This window comes from Zea mays, chromosome 1, assembly GCF_902167145.1.
Source record: "Zea mays cultivar B73 chromosome 1, Zm-B73-REFERENCE-NAM-5.0, whole genome shotgun sequence".
NCBI lineage: Eukaryota > Viridiplantae > Streptophyta > Magnoliopsida > Poales > Poaceae > Zea > Zea mays.
The window spans coordinates 96,325,334-96,339,209 of record NC_050096.1 but is presented as its reverse complement, the minus strand read 5'-3'; the positions used below and the strand labels follow the sequence as shown (position 1 = coordinate 96,339,209).

Sequence of the window (13,876 nt, the reverse complement as noted above, 5' to 3'; positions counted from 1 at the left end):
TGGATCTAGCGCGGTGGGGAGGCGATTGAGAGCGGCTCCGGCGTGGCCGTGCAATGAAAAGCGGAGGGACAGGATTGTGCGGCAGAACATGGCGCACGATTGTGAACGCCTACGTTAAAGGCTTATTGAGTAGTAGAGATAAACACATCGCTCAAAAACTCGGGCGGAGCACAAGCAATTTACTAGTTTCAACTTAAGACAATTTAAAATCTTTATATTTTAGGATGCAGAGGTAAGTTAAGAGATATGGAAGTGGGGCATTAGTAACTCAGAGACCTATATGACATGCGATGCAAGTTTTGGGACTTGAAGAAGAATGCAGTACTACTTTGACAAGAATCAGGTTTGATCAGTACAGTGTGCAAACAAGCACATCGCAGTTTCACAAACAAAACAGCCTTCCCACTGGTAAAAATGGAAACTGTTCACATCTGCATACTAACTCAGTCTCAATCATCACCAACACAAAAGCATCATCATTACCATTGAGGGCTTGTTTGGGAGTAAAGGTAATGGAGTGAATTGGAGGGCATATAATCCTCCACTATTCAATTTTAGATAGCAAGGGATTATAGTCCTATCAATACCCTTCATTCCACTTGCTCCCAAACAAGCCCTGAGTGAAAACTACAGGTCGTCTCGTACATTTGTGGCAGCCAATTTGACGCACCCTCCATTCATTGCCAGAGAAAGCTGGAAATCTCCACTCGTAACCCTCGACAGGTTCTCCTTTTTGCGGTTGAGGGGAGAAAAAACTCCTTATTAACTATACATCGGAGAGAGTGGTGGTCACGTGACGAGATCGTCGACTTCCGAGTTAAACACAAAGCTAGGGAATGTTGTTGTTATGTCCCTGAATTATTGACCAAGGTAAACCGTTAGCAAGTATTTTTGTTGCTTCAAATCAAAGTTCATGCAAAGCACAAAGCAGAAATTTATGTTGGCCAATTCTGGTTCAGATAAATGTAACACACTATGATAGTACATTGAATCTCTAAACAGCTGATTCAAGAGGCAGCAGCACATAGAAAGTAGATATGTTTTTTTGTAAGTTTCATATTTCAGCCTTCTGGTGACAGAAAAGTAACTGCAGATCAAGTAAACATTCTGAACTCCTGGCAAATAAATTGTGCAAGTAGCAGCGATCAGTGTTCTTAAGGCGCCTAGGCGAGCAAGCAAACACTCCGAGCGCCTTAGCGCCTAGGCGGGCAAGGCGCCAAGGTTTAGCCGAGCGCCTGGACGCCTAGGCGACGCCTTAAAAACCCTGGCAGCGATCCTCAGTTATTTTAGATATTTCATTTTTGCTGGCAGAAGCATCAGTTAGGATTTAAAATGATATCATTCACTTATTTAGGTATGAGATAAAGATATATATACTTCTGAATTTCTATCTTCTACCATATTTGCTGAAGCCTGTAAGTGTAATCTCTATAAAATGATTCTATATTTCTATTTTGTACATTCTTACTTGAGGTATGGCAGAGTCATTATCTTCATCAAGGAAGGATTTCTTGTGACAAAATTCTCCCACTCTGTTCTATCTATTTTTCCATCCTGATTTGCATCAGCATCTGAAAATGTCTGTCATCATTCACATAACTTGCTGTAAGTCTTAATTCCAGTATTAGGTCACAGGAACAATTTATGACTAAAGTAACCATTTGATTTCTGATGAAATGTTTAAAAGAACCTTATCCAGGATTGTCTCAATGATCTCATCAGATAGCCTCATTTCTGATTCTCCTAGGAGAGCAATTAACATCTGCTTAACCTGCACCAGTAGGATTACACAAGTTTTAGCTAGCCAAGAAAGGACAAAAAGCTTTCCTAAGATCAGCAGTAAATGATCGTTAATCGTTTTCCCTTAGTTCATCAGTAAATAATCGTCTATGCCACTCATGGTTATTAAAGCGGTAAAACGTTAAAACGTTATGAACCAACTTTTCAACGTTTAAACGTTTAAACGAACGTTGAAACGTCTTTTCAGACTTGACATAAAATTTTAAATATAGAATAAGTTTATACATAAGTTGAAATTGAAATTCACTGCCAGCAAATAGAGATTGATTCAATGTGAGCAAAATCAACAAATCTTGGGGCTGCCGCAGAGGTTACAGGTTAGTCCCTCAGCTGCTGGTCTGTGAAGCAATGGGTACTGGCGGCTGGAGCACTGGGCAGCCACACTGGTGGCTGGCGCAGAGGTAGCGTGTGGAGCACTGGAGCAGAGGTGGCTGGCGCACTGGCCTGTGGAGCACTGGAGCAGTGGCGCAGAGGCGGCTGGCGCACTGGCCTGTGGAGCACTGGAGCTGCGGCGGCGCACTAGCCTGTGAAGCAATGGAGCGGCGGCGCACTGCCCTGTGGGCGGAAGGAAGAGGGAGGAGGGAGGACGGGGGCCGGTGGTGTACCTAGAGGGCGGCTGAGGACGGCCGACGGCGGTAGCAGGCGCGACCGGGAGAGCTCCGCGCGTTCTGCGGCGCAGCGGCTGGGCTGAGGACGACGGTAGCTGGCGGGAGCGACTAAAGGTCCAGAAAGACCCATTAGCACATAGAACGTCCGTAGAACGCTTAAAACGTCATAGAACGTCCGTAGAACGCTTACACGACGCTTAAACGTCCAAAACGGATGTTCAACACCAGTTTTTTAGAACGTGCGGACGTTTTAGATCCTAATCACGTTCTACCGCTTAAACGACGCTTAAACGTCGTTTAAACGACGTTTTAATAACAATGATGCCACTGGCCAATCAACCAAACATCAACAATGAACTTCTTTACAGCTATTTCACTAATTTTCGTGTAGAAACTATATGTTCGGAAAATATAAGCAGAAGGGTCCAGAAAATCACCTCCTTTCGTTCAATAAACCCTGTGCCATCCATATCGTATAGCTTGAACGAGACTGTCAGGTAGTTCAAACTTTTTAGAAAGATGAGATAAAAATCATAATGAAATGAAATGAAAAGGATAAAAACCTACAATCGACTTTTTCTTCCATTGGGATATTTGGATGAAACACATTTAGAGCTCGGACAAAGTCACCAAAATCAATGACACCCCTTTTCTTGACATCGAAAAGGTCAAATATCTGCAAGGCCAGTTTCATGTCAATTTAACTGATGGCAATAGTGCATAAAGCAAAATACAATAGTGATGAAATTCAAATGAGTATAGTTGCCAAGCAGATGCATACCCGATTGGCGAAAAGATTTTCTTTCCTCTGATTCTTAAATAGTGCTAGCTGGAATTCTTCCTACGCAATATAAAATGACAGCGAAGATTAATCACTCTTAGGTTGTTATGTCCAAAAAAATTTAGTTCTCAATGGCATAAAGTGATATTCTGCATGACTTAGCATGACAGTTAAAAAACTTTACATAACATGGTGTTTGAAATAAATATAGAACCAAAATACACTTCCTCTAGTTATGCAGTTCAAATTTAGCTTATCCAAAATATGAATGGCACATGATACAATAGCTTATTTTTTAACAGGTATTTCGTCGTCGTACGCCCATAACCTTAGACGGCACCTCACTCCAATATTGATATATTACTTATGAGTATTTCAAAGAGGTATTTTCTTGTTGTGCACCTGTAAACTGAGAAGGCACCTTACTCCAATCTAGACAGATAACTTATGAGTATGTTTCGATTATTGCATCTTTGATTGAAAAAATGTAGAAGTGTGAGATAATTTGATATATAAAGTAGAGCACTTGATATATCATTGGGTTGTATTGTAAAGAAGGAACACTTGGCAAGGAACAACCATGAGCAGAACAAAAACAAACATTTGAACGTAAATCTTGGTGCCTACAAGCTAAAACTACAAAAAGTACATAAAAATGGAATTGCAGCATAATTTCAGAAGCTGAAGAGATTAAAAATACAACTTGTAGGAACCAGTTTCACTTTCCAGTCTTACGATCAGCAAGGAGAGCTAACGATGACATGGCTACTGAGCATATTTGACGTTCATACCCAAAGCTGGCAATATGATAAGGAATACAGAGGCGACCAATAGAATATACCTTGTTGATCAGGCCATCATCAATCACCGAACCACTTATGCTCTTGAACAGCTCGAATAGAGCCTCAACCTCACTAACGCTGACTACAGAAGCAAAACAAAAGCACGTACTTAGCTAGATCTAGTGAGGGAAATTTAGAAATTACAGAAAACGCAAGAATCATGCAGCATGCATCCAGTGCTCCTACACAGATATCTATCCTAGTACACTACACCATATCTAGACGAAACATTTGGCATCTCCAATCCCATTCCAACAACGGCAATCATTGAAACTAAATAAGAAAAAAAAGGAACTCACGCGAGTAGCTCGTATGCGTATGGCAAGGAATGGGATTGGCGAACTCACAGGCGGTCTGGGAGGCGAGGTGCACGGGGTCCTCGTAGCCAGGGTGTTGCCGCTTCGCCGTGGAATGGAAGCACCCCATCGCCGCGGCGGGGCGTTTCCTAGAGCCGACCCAACCACTCAAACCAATCAATCTGCTAGCCCAGCCGCCCGCGCTTCCGCCTAGAAATGGCCGCCCCGCTCGCAGCTGTCTTCGCCGCGGAGCCGCGGCCCCGGAGGAGGCGAGGGAGTGAGGAGCACGAGGGCAGCGGCGGCAAGTGGATCTGGGCCGTCGAGGCGGGGTCGGATGACGGAGACCGGGGGTTTCGGCTGCAGCCTGGGTTCTTCTGGCGAGGCGAGGCCGCCGTCCGGGCGCGGGCGGGGGAAAAGGAGGCGATGCGACGAGACGCGGCGGCGATTGGTTGGACGAAGCGGGGTGCGGAACGGACCTGAAGCCGGGGGTCGCAGACTGGTCGCGCTCGCGCCCACCACGCGTCGGAGCGGGGCCGAACCGACCCAGACGAGGCGGGGAGCTGAGCTCCTGGCCCCGCTGCGCTACCCGGAGGCTGGGGCTGCCGCCCTTCCCCCGTTCGGCCTTGGGGTCGGGTCAGCCTCTGCCACGCGGGCGCATGTGCGCGTCCCCTTAGACGCTTCTTCTACTGGAAAAGGGCCAAAACGTGCAGCGAAAAAGGAGCCGAGACGAAGCCGCCCGACGGCAGAAGGATTCGGACGTGACAACGCACCGTGCGGCTATTCCCAGCCTCGCGCGTCGCTCGCGATACCCAGAATTATGGCTGAAAACGATAGGAGACGTATAAAACATAATGATATGTTTGTTCAGTTGGTTAGGTAAGTATGGACGTGAGTTTAATTTAAAGCACAAACACAGTTCAAATTTTCTTTTATGCACAATTTTAGTTTTTTACGTCGCTTAAAGTTATGTTTGGTTCAATTTTCTAAACCAGATTCTACTAAAGATCCAATATCTCAACCAAACGAGTACAACAATAAAATATATTTCTAAAAATCTACATATGTCTCTAATTCAATTTAGAAACAACTTGTACTCAGATTTTCTATATTGTTGCCATCCATGTTACCAAACTATCATGTTTTTACAGAATCTATAGTTAATAGTTGTTTCAACCATACATATTTTAGCTTTTTTATAACTATCGACCGTGGAATGTATCATCACTTATATAATCGATAGTCTGTTAAGGGTGTGTTTGTTTGACTTTTCTGAACCAAATTCACTACCAAAAATCTAAAATCTCAAGAACAAGTACAATAAAACAACATATTCCTAAAAATCTATATATTTAGTTCAATTCAGAATCACCTTCTAGACAGATTTCATGGATTGTTGTCATCCATGTTACCAAACTATCATGCTCTTACAGAATCTATAGTTGATAGTTGTTTCAACCATATTGTTGGGGGTCTGCTTTGTCGCTGAAGGTCCTGTGAGAAGAAACACATTCGGAAGATCAAAACAGAAGCGGTGCCGAAGCTACAATCTAGGGTGCTTCGGCATGACAACGCGCCTTGAGACGAAGGGCAGCACCGACTTAAAGAGTAAAAGACCGTTTAGTCCATGATAACTTGTGTCATGGTTATAATTAGTTATCAAGGGCACGAATGTAATTTTGTCCGGGCTACGTCCCGTGCCTATAAATAGATGAACAGTACCCTTGTAGTGTTCACGCTGACTTGTACTTGCTCGTGCCTCGCGTTTGTATCTTTGCCTTCTATCAAGCCGAAAGTACAAATGTAATTCAATATTGTTCTTATTCATTCATGATTATATAAAAAAGATATATACATGGTATCATATGATTATTCATGTTATTTCTCATGTTTCATATGCTTCATCTTTCATTTATATATACTGTGATGATGAAGGTACTTCCTTCATGACCTTCGTCCAAAGATCGTTATATCGTTAGGGAAATAATGCTTCAAAGGACGAAGGGCATTAACCATTAATATATCCTTTGTGTTGCCTTGTTCTTAATTCATAGCATTTGAGAACAAGTCTCCAACATTGACGCCCACCGTGGGGCGAACTCACTTCCACTGTTGAGCTGATGGCTTCGTTCAACAACCAAGCTGAAGTACCTTCGGCTACGAAGCTGGTGCTTCCGATAACAGGTGGTTCAAGTTCGGAACCGGCTAACAAGAAGCAGAAGAAGGAAGCGCAGAGAAGGGTGCAGCATGTTGGGGTGCAGGGACCCTTCATCAAATCAAAATGGTCCCACATCCCAATCACCTTCTCCCAGGAGGATCTTCAGCTTAAAGATTACCCTCATAATGATGTTATGGTCATATCTTGTGTCATCAAGGGATTTCTGGTCCATAATGTTCTGGTTGATATAGGCAGTGCAGCGGATATCATATTTGCTAAGGCCTTCAGACAGATGCAAGAGCCAGAAGACAAGATTCATGATGCTACTCACCCTCTTTGTGGCTTCGGAGGAAGGCAGATTGTAGCACTCGGCAAAATCACAATGTCGGTTACCTTCGGCTTTGTTCATAACACAAGGACCGAATAGGTTGTCTTTGATATTGTTGATATGGAGTACCCCCTATAATGCAATCATTAGTCGTGGAACACTTAATGCCTTTGAAGCAATACTTCATCCAGCATATCTATGCATGAAGATACCTTCAGAACAAGGGCCCATTGCTGTTCATGGAAGTCAAGAAGCTGCCAGAAAGGCCGAAGGAAATTGGACAGACTCAAAAGCAATTCACAATATAGATGGAACCGAAGTATGTGAACAGTACAAATACAAAAGAGAGAAGGCTGCTTCGGCAGATCAGCCGAAGCCTATGCTTCTATGTGAAGACATAGCAGAGCAAAGGTATTGCTGGGGTCTTAGCTATCTGAAGAACAAGAGAAAACTTTGATAAGATTTTTATTCAACAACAAAGATGTCTTAGCTTGGTCAGCCAATGATCTCTGTGGTGTCAATAGAGATGTCATTGAACATTCACTCAATGTGGATCCATCCTTCAGGCCAAGAAAGCAAAGGCTTCGGAAAATGTCTGATGATAAAGCCGGAGGTGCTCGGAATGAAGTGAAAAGACTTCTCAGTGCTGGTGTCATCAGAGAGGTAAAATACCTAGAATGGTTAGCCAATACTGTTATGGTGAAGAAGACCAATGGCAAATGGAGAATGTGTATTGATTTTACAGATCTTAACAAGGCTTGTCTGAAGGATGAATTCTCATTGCCAAGAATAGATTCTCTAGTAGACGTAGCAGCTTCTTCAGAGTTCATGAGTCTACTGGATTGTTACTCTGGCTACCACCAAATCTGGATGAAAAAGGAAGATGAGCCAAAAACTAGCTTCATAACCCCCAGTGGCACATATTGCTATCTTCGGATGCCTGAGGGGCTCAAAAATGCTGGAGGAAGCTTCAGCAGAATGACAGCCAAGGTCCTTCATTCTCAGATAGGCAGAAATGTGTTGACCTATGTTGATGATATCATAGTGAAAAGCACGAAGCAAGAAAATCATATTGCTGATTTGCAAGAAATATTTGCCAATTTCAGGCAAGCTGGCCTGAAATTAAATCCAGAAAAATGTGTTTTTGGAGTGAAGAAAGGCAAGTTCCTTAGCTGTCTGGTATCAACGAAAGGAATTGAAGCTAACCCAAGCAAGATCGAAGCTATCCTTCGGATGGAGCATCCAAGCACAAAGAAAGAGGCTCAACGACTGGCAGGAAGATTAGCATCATTAAATAGATTCATATCTAGATCAGCGGAAAGAAATCTGCCATTTTTTGAAATACTAAAGTCAGCCGAAGTCTTTCAATGGGGCCCGACACAACAAAAAGCTTTTGAAGAGTTGAAACAATATTTAATTGATTTAACAACATTAACTCCACCCGCGCCAGGGGCTCCATTGCTCTTATATGTGGTAGCTTCGCATTCTGCAGTGAGTGTAGCACTGGTATAGGAGAAGCTAGATGGTCAGGCTAAAAAGCAAGCTCCAATATACTTCGTCTCTGAAGTTCTAAGTCCATCAAAGAAAAATTACACAGAATTGGAGAAGGTATTATATGCTGTGTTAATGGCTTCCAGAAAGCTTCGGCATTATTTTCAAGCATACCACATAATTGTTCCTTCGTCACAACCTCTAAAGGACATCATGAGAAATAGAGAGGCTACTGGAAGGATTAGAAAATGGGCTGTAGAGCTTAATGAATTCACCATTGATTATGTGCATAGATCTTCAATTCAGTCCCAGACGTTAGCAGACTTCATCGCTGACTGGACGCTAGGGGCTCAGGAAGAAGAGATAAATAAAGATGCCGAAGCTTGGACAATGTTCTGCGATGGTTCTTGGGGAGCCTTTGGCGCAGGAGCAGTAGCTGTTCTAGTAGCACCTTCGAAAGTCAGAACATGTTATGCAGCCAAGCTAGACTTCAGTTGTACAAATAATATTGCCAAATACGAAGCACTCCTGTTGGGGCTTCGGAAGTTAAGGGCAATGGGAATAAGAAGGGCTATTCTGAAAACTGATTCTCAAGTCATTTCTGGTCATATAGATAAAAGTAGCAAGGCAAGAGATCCGAAACTTGAAAAATATCTAGATACAGTCCGAAGGTTGGAGGCTTCCTTCGAAGGTTTCTCTATCAAGAACATTCCAAGAGGTGAAAATGAGCATGTAGATCTGTTAGCCAAATTAGCGGCTCAGGGGCTCCCTCTACCTTTGGAAGTATTTTTTGAAACAATAAAGGCACCTTCGGTTGAACTCATGGAGAGAGCAGTGCTCGCCATTTCTCCAGTACATAGTGAAGATTGGAGGACTAAAATCATATCTTCCCTCTAGGGTAACTGCCTCTCGGACGATGAAGTTTATAATAAAAGAATGGAAGCAAGAACAAGACCGTATATCATAATAGAAGGGGAATTATACAAACATGGAGTTTGCTCCCCCTTCTCAGGTGTTTATCCAGAACCGAAGGTATAGAACTAATGAAGGAGATACATGCAGAATTGTGTGGATCTCATATTGGGTCTAGGCCTTTGCTGGGAAAGGTTTTTAGACAGGGATTTTACTGGCCGAAGGCAGCTTCGGATGCAACAGATCTGGTCCAAAAGTGCGAAAATTGTCAAAAATGTACAAGAGACCAAAAATAACATTTGTCATTAACTCAGTTAATACAACCAACATGGCCATTGCAAAGATGGGGCCTGGACTTGTTAGGACCACTTCCACCAGCGCAAGGTAATTTGAAATATGTCGTGGTGGTTGTATAATATTTTTCTAAGTGGATTGAAGCAAAGCCTTTGGCTACAATAACTTCGGTTACACTCCAGAAATTCTTCTGGCAAAATATCGTTTGTCGCTTCGGCGTGCCGAAGGCTATAACTGTGGACAATGAAACACAGTTTGATGCCGAAACTTTCAAAAAATTTTGCAACCAAATTGGCACAAAGATTCATTTTGCATCAGTCAGGCACCCAGAGTCAAACGGGCTGGTCGAAAGAGCAAATGGTATTATAATGACGGGAATAATGAAGTTAATCTTCAATCAACCCAGAGGAAAATGGCCAGATGAGTTGATTAAAGTGGTGTGGAGCCACAATACAACTATATCAAGGTCAACAGGTTTTACACCATTCAAGTTATTGTTTCGTGACGAAGCTATAACCCCAGAAGAAGCCAAGGCAGGGTCAATTAGAACAGTAGCTTCGGCAGAGGACGAAGCTGATTATTCTGTGGCAAAAGATGCTATAGAAGGGACCAGACTTCAGGCTGTGGAGAATATAAATAAATATCAAGCCGAAACAATAAAATGGCGTGACAGAAAAGTTCGGCTGAAAAACATTAAGCTAGGGCATTTGGTACTTCGGAGAGTGGCCAATCCAGACACAGTAGGCAAGCTACAGCTGAAGTGGGAAGGACCCTTTCTGGTGGTATCTTCATCAAGACCCGGTTCTTACAGATTGAAGGATATGAATGGCAACGACATTTCTAGATCTTGGAATGCAGATGAGCTTCGACGATATTATGTGTAATTTGATGTAATCTTTTTTCATTTTTCCTATGGCACCTTTTCCTTTCCAAAGGGGGAGAAAGGTTTTTAATGGGGCCATAGTTTGTAATTTTTCCTTTCTTATCCAGCTCTACGAGAGCAAAATCCCCCAAAAATATGTAAAATCTGAGCATGCACCATCGAGTGCCGAAAAAGAGAAAAAAACAGGGAGAAGCTCGAAAGTCATCCCTAAGGGGATGTAGAGCACGACGAAGCTGCAAAAAGTCGTTCCTAAGGGAGCGCAGCATAAGTTTTCTGCTCAAAAGTCGTTCCTAAGGGAATGCAGAGCCAAATACCACTGAAATATAAGGCAAAAAAGTTCAAAAGACGTTCCTAAGGGAATGCAGAACTTATATCAAAAAGTCAACGGTGATACCGCCGAAATAGAAGGCGAAGAAGTTCAAAAGACGTTCCTGAGGGGATGCAGAACTTACACCGAAAAATAAGTGGTGCAGCCGAAAAATAAACGGCAAAGAGATTTCAGTTATTCCTAAGGGAATGAAGAGTTTTGATGTGGCTTCGTAAGCATGTATCTGGACATTCATTTGCACAATACATCAATCATTCATTGCATTCATATACATTCATTTAGACATACATAGGATCATCATCATCATATCATACAAATACAGATAGTTGCTTCGGCTCTAATGATATGGCTTCGGTGAAAGGAAAAGAAGCAGATTTATGCTTCGTTGTGTATGAAAAGAAGGAAAGGTGTTTTTCGCTTTCGGCTCAAAAAATACAAGTTTCATCCACATCAAAGCAGTTCATACATGGACGGAAAGGTAAAAATATATTACAAGGTATGGACAAATTTACAAAGTAGTATCTGATTCTTAAATTACAATATTTTTTACAAGAATAATTCAAAAGTTTCTCTAAAGTTTTTTTTATAGCAATGTCTTCGGCTTCAACACCATCCGCTAAGCTTCGGATCATCCACCAAGCTTCGGATCATTGCTCTTCAGCTTCGTCATCCTGTACATAACAAAGCGTTATAAGGTAAATTCAAGTTTCAAGGAAAAGGTAAGCACAAGGTATGAGTTTATTACCGGTTTGAGGTGACGTCGAGCTTCGTCCACCCTTCGCCCAAATTTGAGTTACGAATCTGTTCCCAATGCTTCGGGCCATGCCGAGGATGACATTCAAGTCCGCTGGTGATAAGCTGAAGTTCGGCCTGTTTACAATATTCCCGTGTGTGCAACCAGCCTTCATAAAAGCAACAGCTGTGCCACGAGAAGCTAGCAGAGTGCAAAAGTCACCATGCCCAACTATGACTTCATCAAGAGTATCAACTTCACCTTCAATATGATCGAAGATACCTAGCAGGTCTTCAGCTGAAGGTTTAAACTTTTCAGAACTGGCTCCAACTGAGTTGAAAACCTGCTTCAGTCGTTGCACGCAACGGTTGCCGAAGTTCAGACATTTATCTTGAAGTTCCTTCAATGACTTTTGCAAGTTCGAACTCTTTGCAACTTCAACTTCAAGCTTTGCATCAAAATCCTTCTTCTCTTGATCGAAGCTTTTTGATTTCGTGGAGAGTTCACTGTTTAATTTAGCAATCTCGGCTTGGGCTTCTGCCAGCGAACCCTCCATTGTTTGAATCACGAAATCTTTCTTCTCCAGAGCAGCTTCGTGATCTTTAATTTTGGCCTCTAAGCCCTCAATTATAATCTCATTTTTCTTGTCCTCGAGGTCTTGTTGCATCCTCAAGGTTTTACTTAGTAGTAGACTCTGAAAAAATAACCTTCATCAGAAGCAACCTTCATCTCAAAAATAATAAAAAAGTTAAGGTAGTAATTTTACCTTAAAATTAGAATAAAACAAACTCTTGGCGATACGTTGCCGCTGGTATCTGCTGAGGTCGGCCTTAAGCTTCGGAAAGCCAACACTCTTTGATAGAGTACTGACAACCTTCGCTCTAGTCCGGTCCCAGAGACATCCTAAGCTCTCTTCATCAACGCCACCGAAGAGCAATGCTACTGGTTGATAGCCGCATGATATTGCATAATCCTTCAGCTCTTCCTTCTCAGCCTTAGACATCTTTTGCCCAAGTATGTTTTGAAAATTAAAATCCTTTTCCTCTGAAGTATCTTCGGCAATCTCCTTCTCGTTCCCCTTCTCTTTCTCGGGCGCTGGGGCCAGAGTCTCTTCGGCAGCTGCAACAGCTTCTTCCGTAGCCATGTTCAAAAGCATCTTATCAATGTCAGAAAAAGTGCTCTCTAGATTTGTATCTTCAACCGTCTCAGCTTCGACAGTTTCAGCTTCGGTGGGGGCAGCCTCGGTAGCTGTAGTGTCTTCGGCAACTGGTGTTTTTGATGCTGAAGCCGATGGTGGCGTTTCTTCAATAGCATCAATAACAGTAATAATCCTTCACCTTTTTTCAGCAAGCTTCTTGATTGCCGCAGGCTCCTCCTTCTTCTGTAAAAGCTTCATCAGTTGTGGCCCTAGTGGACTTAGCTTGAGAGGTAAAGATTCGGTCATTACATTTAAAATTTCCTCCACGTCAGCAGCAGGAGGCGTTGAAGGAACTTCTTCCTCTATATCAGTTGTTCTTGGCTTCGCAGCCGCAACTTTTCTTTTCTTCGGAACAACCACCTTCGGCTCAGGGCTGGATTTTTTCTTCTTTAAAGCTTTATCATCTTCTTCTATCATTCTAGCAGCTTGTCTCTTCATAACACTGACAACTCTTTTTCACTTTGGCCCTTCGGCACCCTTGCTTAATCGTTCATAGTCAGGGTATTCAAATTTCAGGGCATCCATTACTTGGTTCAGCCTTCGTTTCGATCGGGTGCCGAAGGCCGCGGTCATCAATTGATCTTCTTTCTTAATATAGTTGCCCAAAATTTTATTGCACATAGTTTCAATCATTTCCAACCATTCTTGGCAAGGCTCTTTGAAATGTTTCTTGAACTTGAAGTGATAGGGCAGTCGAACAAGTTCATTCTTTTTCTTTTCTCCTTTAAGCTTCGGCATATTCTATTCCTTTAACGTCGGAAATACTCTATTGTCTAAGTATTCCTGCACCAAATCTCTAGTACCTATATGCTCAGACACAACTCAGAATTCGTCCACAGCTTCTCGGCATGGTGACCCTTGCAGCATGTCGCATAGGGCCTAGTTAACCCAAAGGTTAGGACCAGTGGGCTCTGAACTATCTTCTCCTTCTTCTCATCAACCTTAACATAAAACCACTCATTCTTCCAACTGGTTGGCCATTTGGTGTGATACCTGACCACCGGAGTCTTCATATCTTTGCGATAAGCAAAGTTGTAATAGCCGAAATTCTCGTGAAGCCCATCTTCTCTAGCCTTCGTCTGATAATGAAGCTTGTGCACCCGGTAGAAAGCTTCGGCAAGCGGCTCCACTCCTTGGCTTTGAAGAGCCTAGATAAAGACGCTGAGCCTAACGATGGCGTTAGAAGTCAGGTGATGAAGATAAATTTTGAAATCTTCCAAAACACCC

The 13,876-nt window shown here is 42.7% G+C and overlaps 1 protein-coding gene across 1 annotated transcript; it reads right to left on the bottom strand.

The window, feature by feature from the left end:
* Positions 1–331: 331 nt before the first annotated feature.
* Positions 332–4,596, bottom strand: LOC100191578 (uncharacterized). Its single transcript, NM_001137008.1, has 8 exons — positions 4,379–4,596; positions 4,031–4,113; positions 3,190–3,249; positions 2,976–3,084; positions 2,846–2,898; positions 1,691–1,771; positions 1,469–1,581; positions 332–853 (listed from the first exon to the last, which is right to left on the bottom strand). Exons 1-8 carry the CDS (start codon positions 4,455–4,457, stop codon positions 790–792), a joined length of 642 nt encoding a protein of 213 aa, NP_001130480.1. The 5' UTR covers positions 4,458–4,596; the 3' UTR covers positions 332–789.
* Between the last annotated feature and the right edge of the window lie 9,280 nt (positions 4,597–13,876).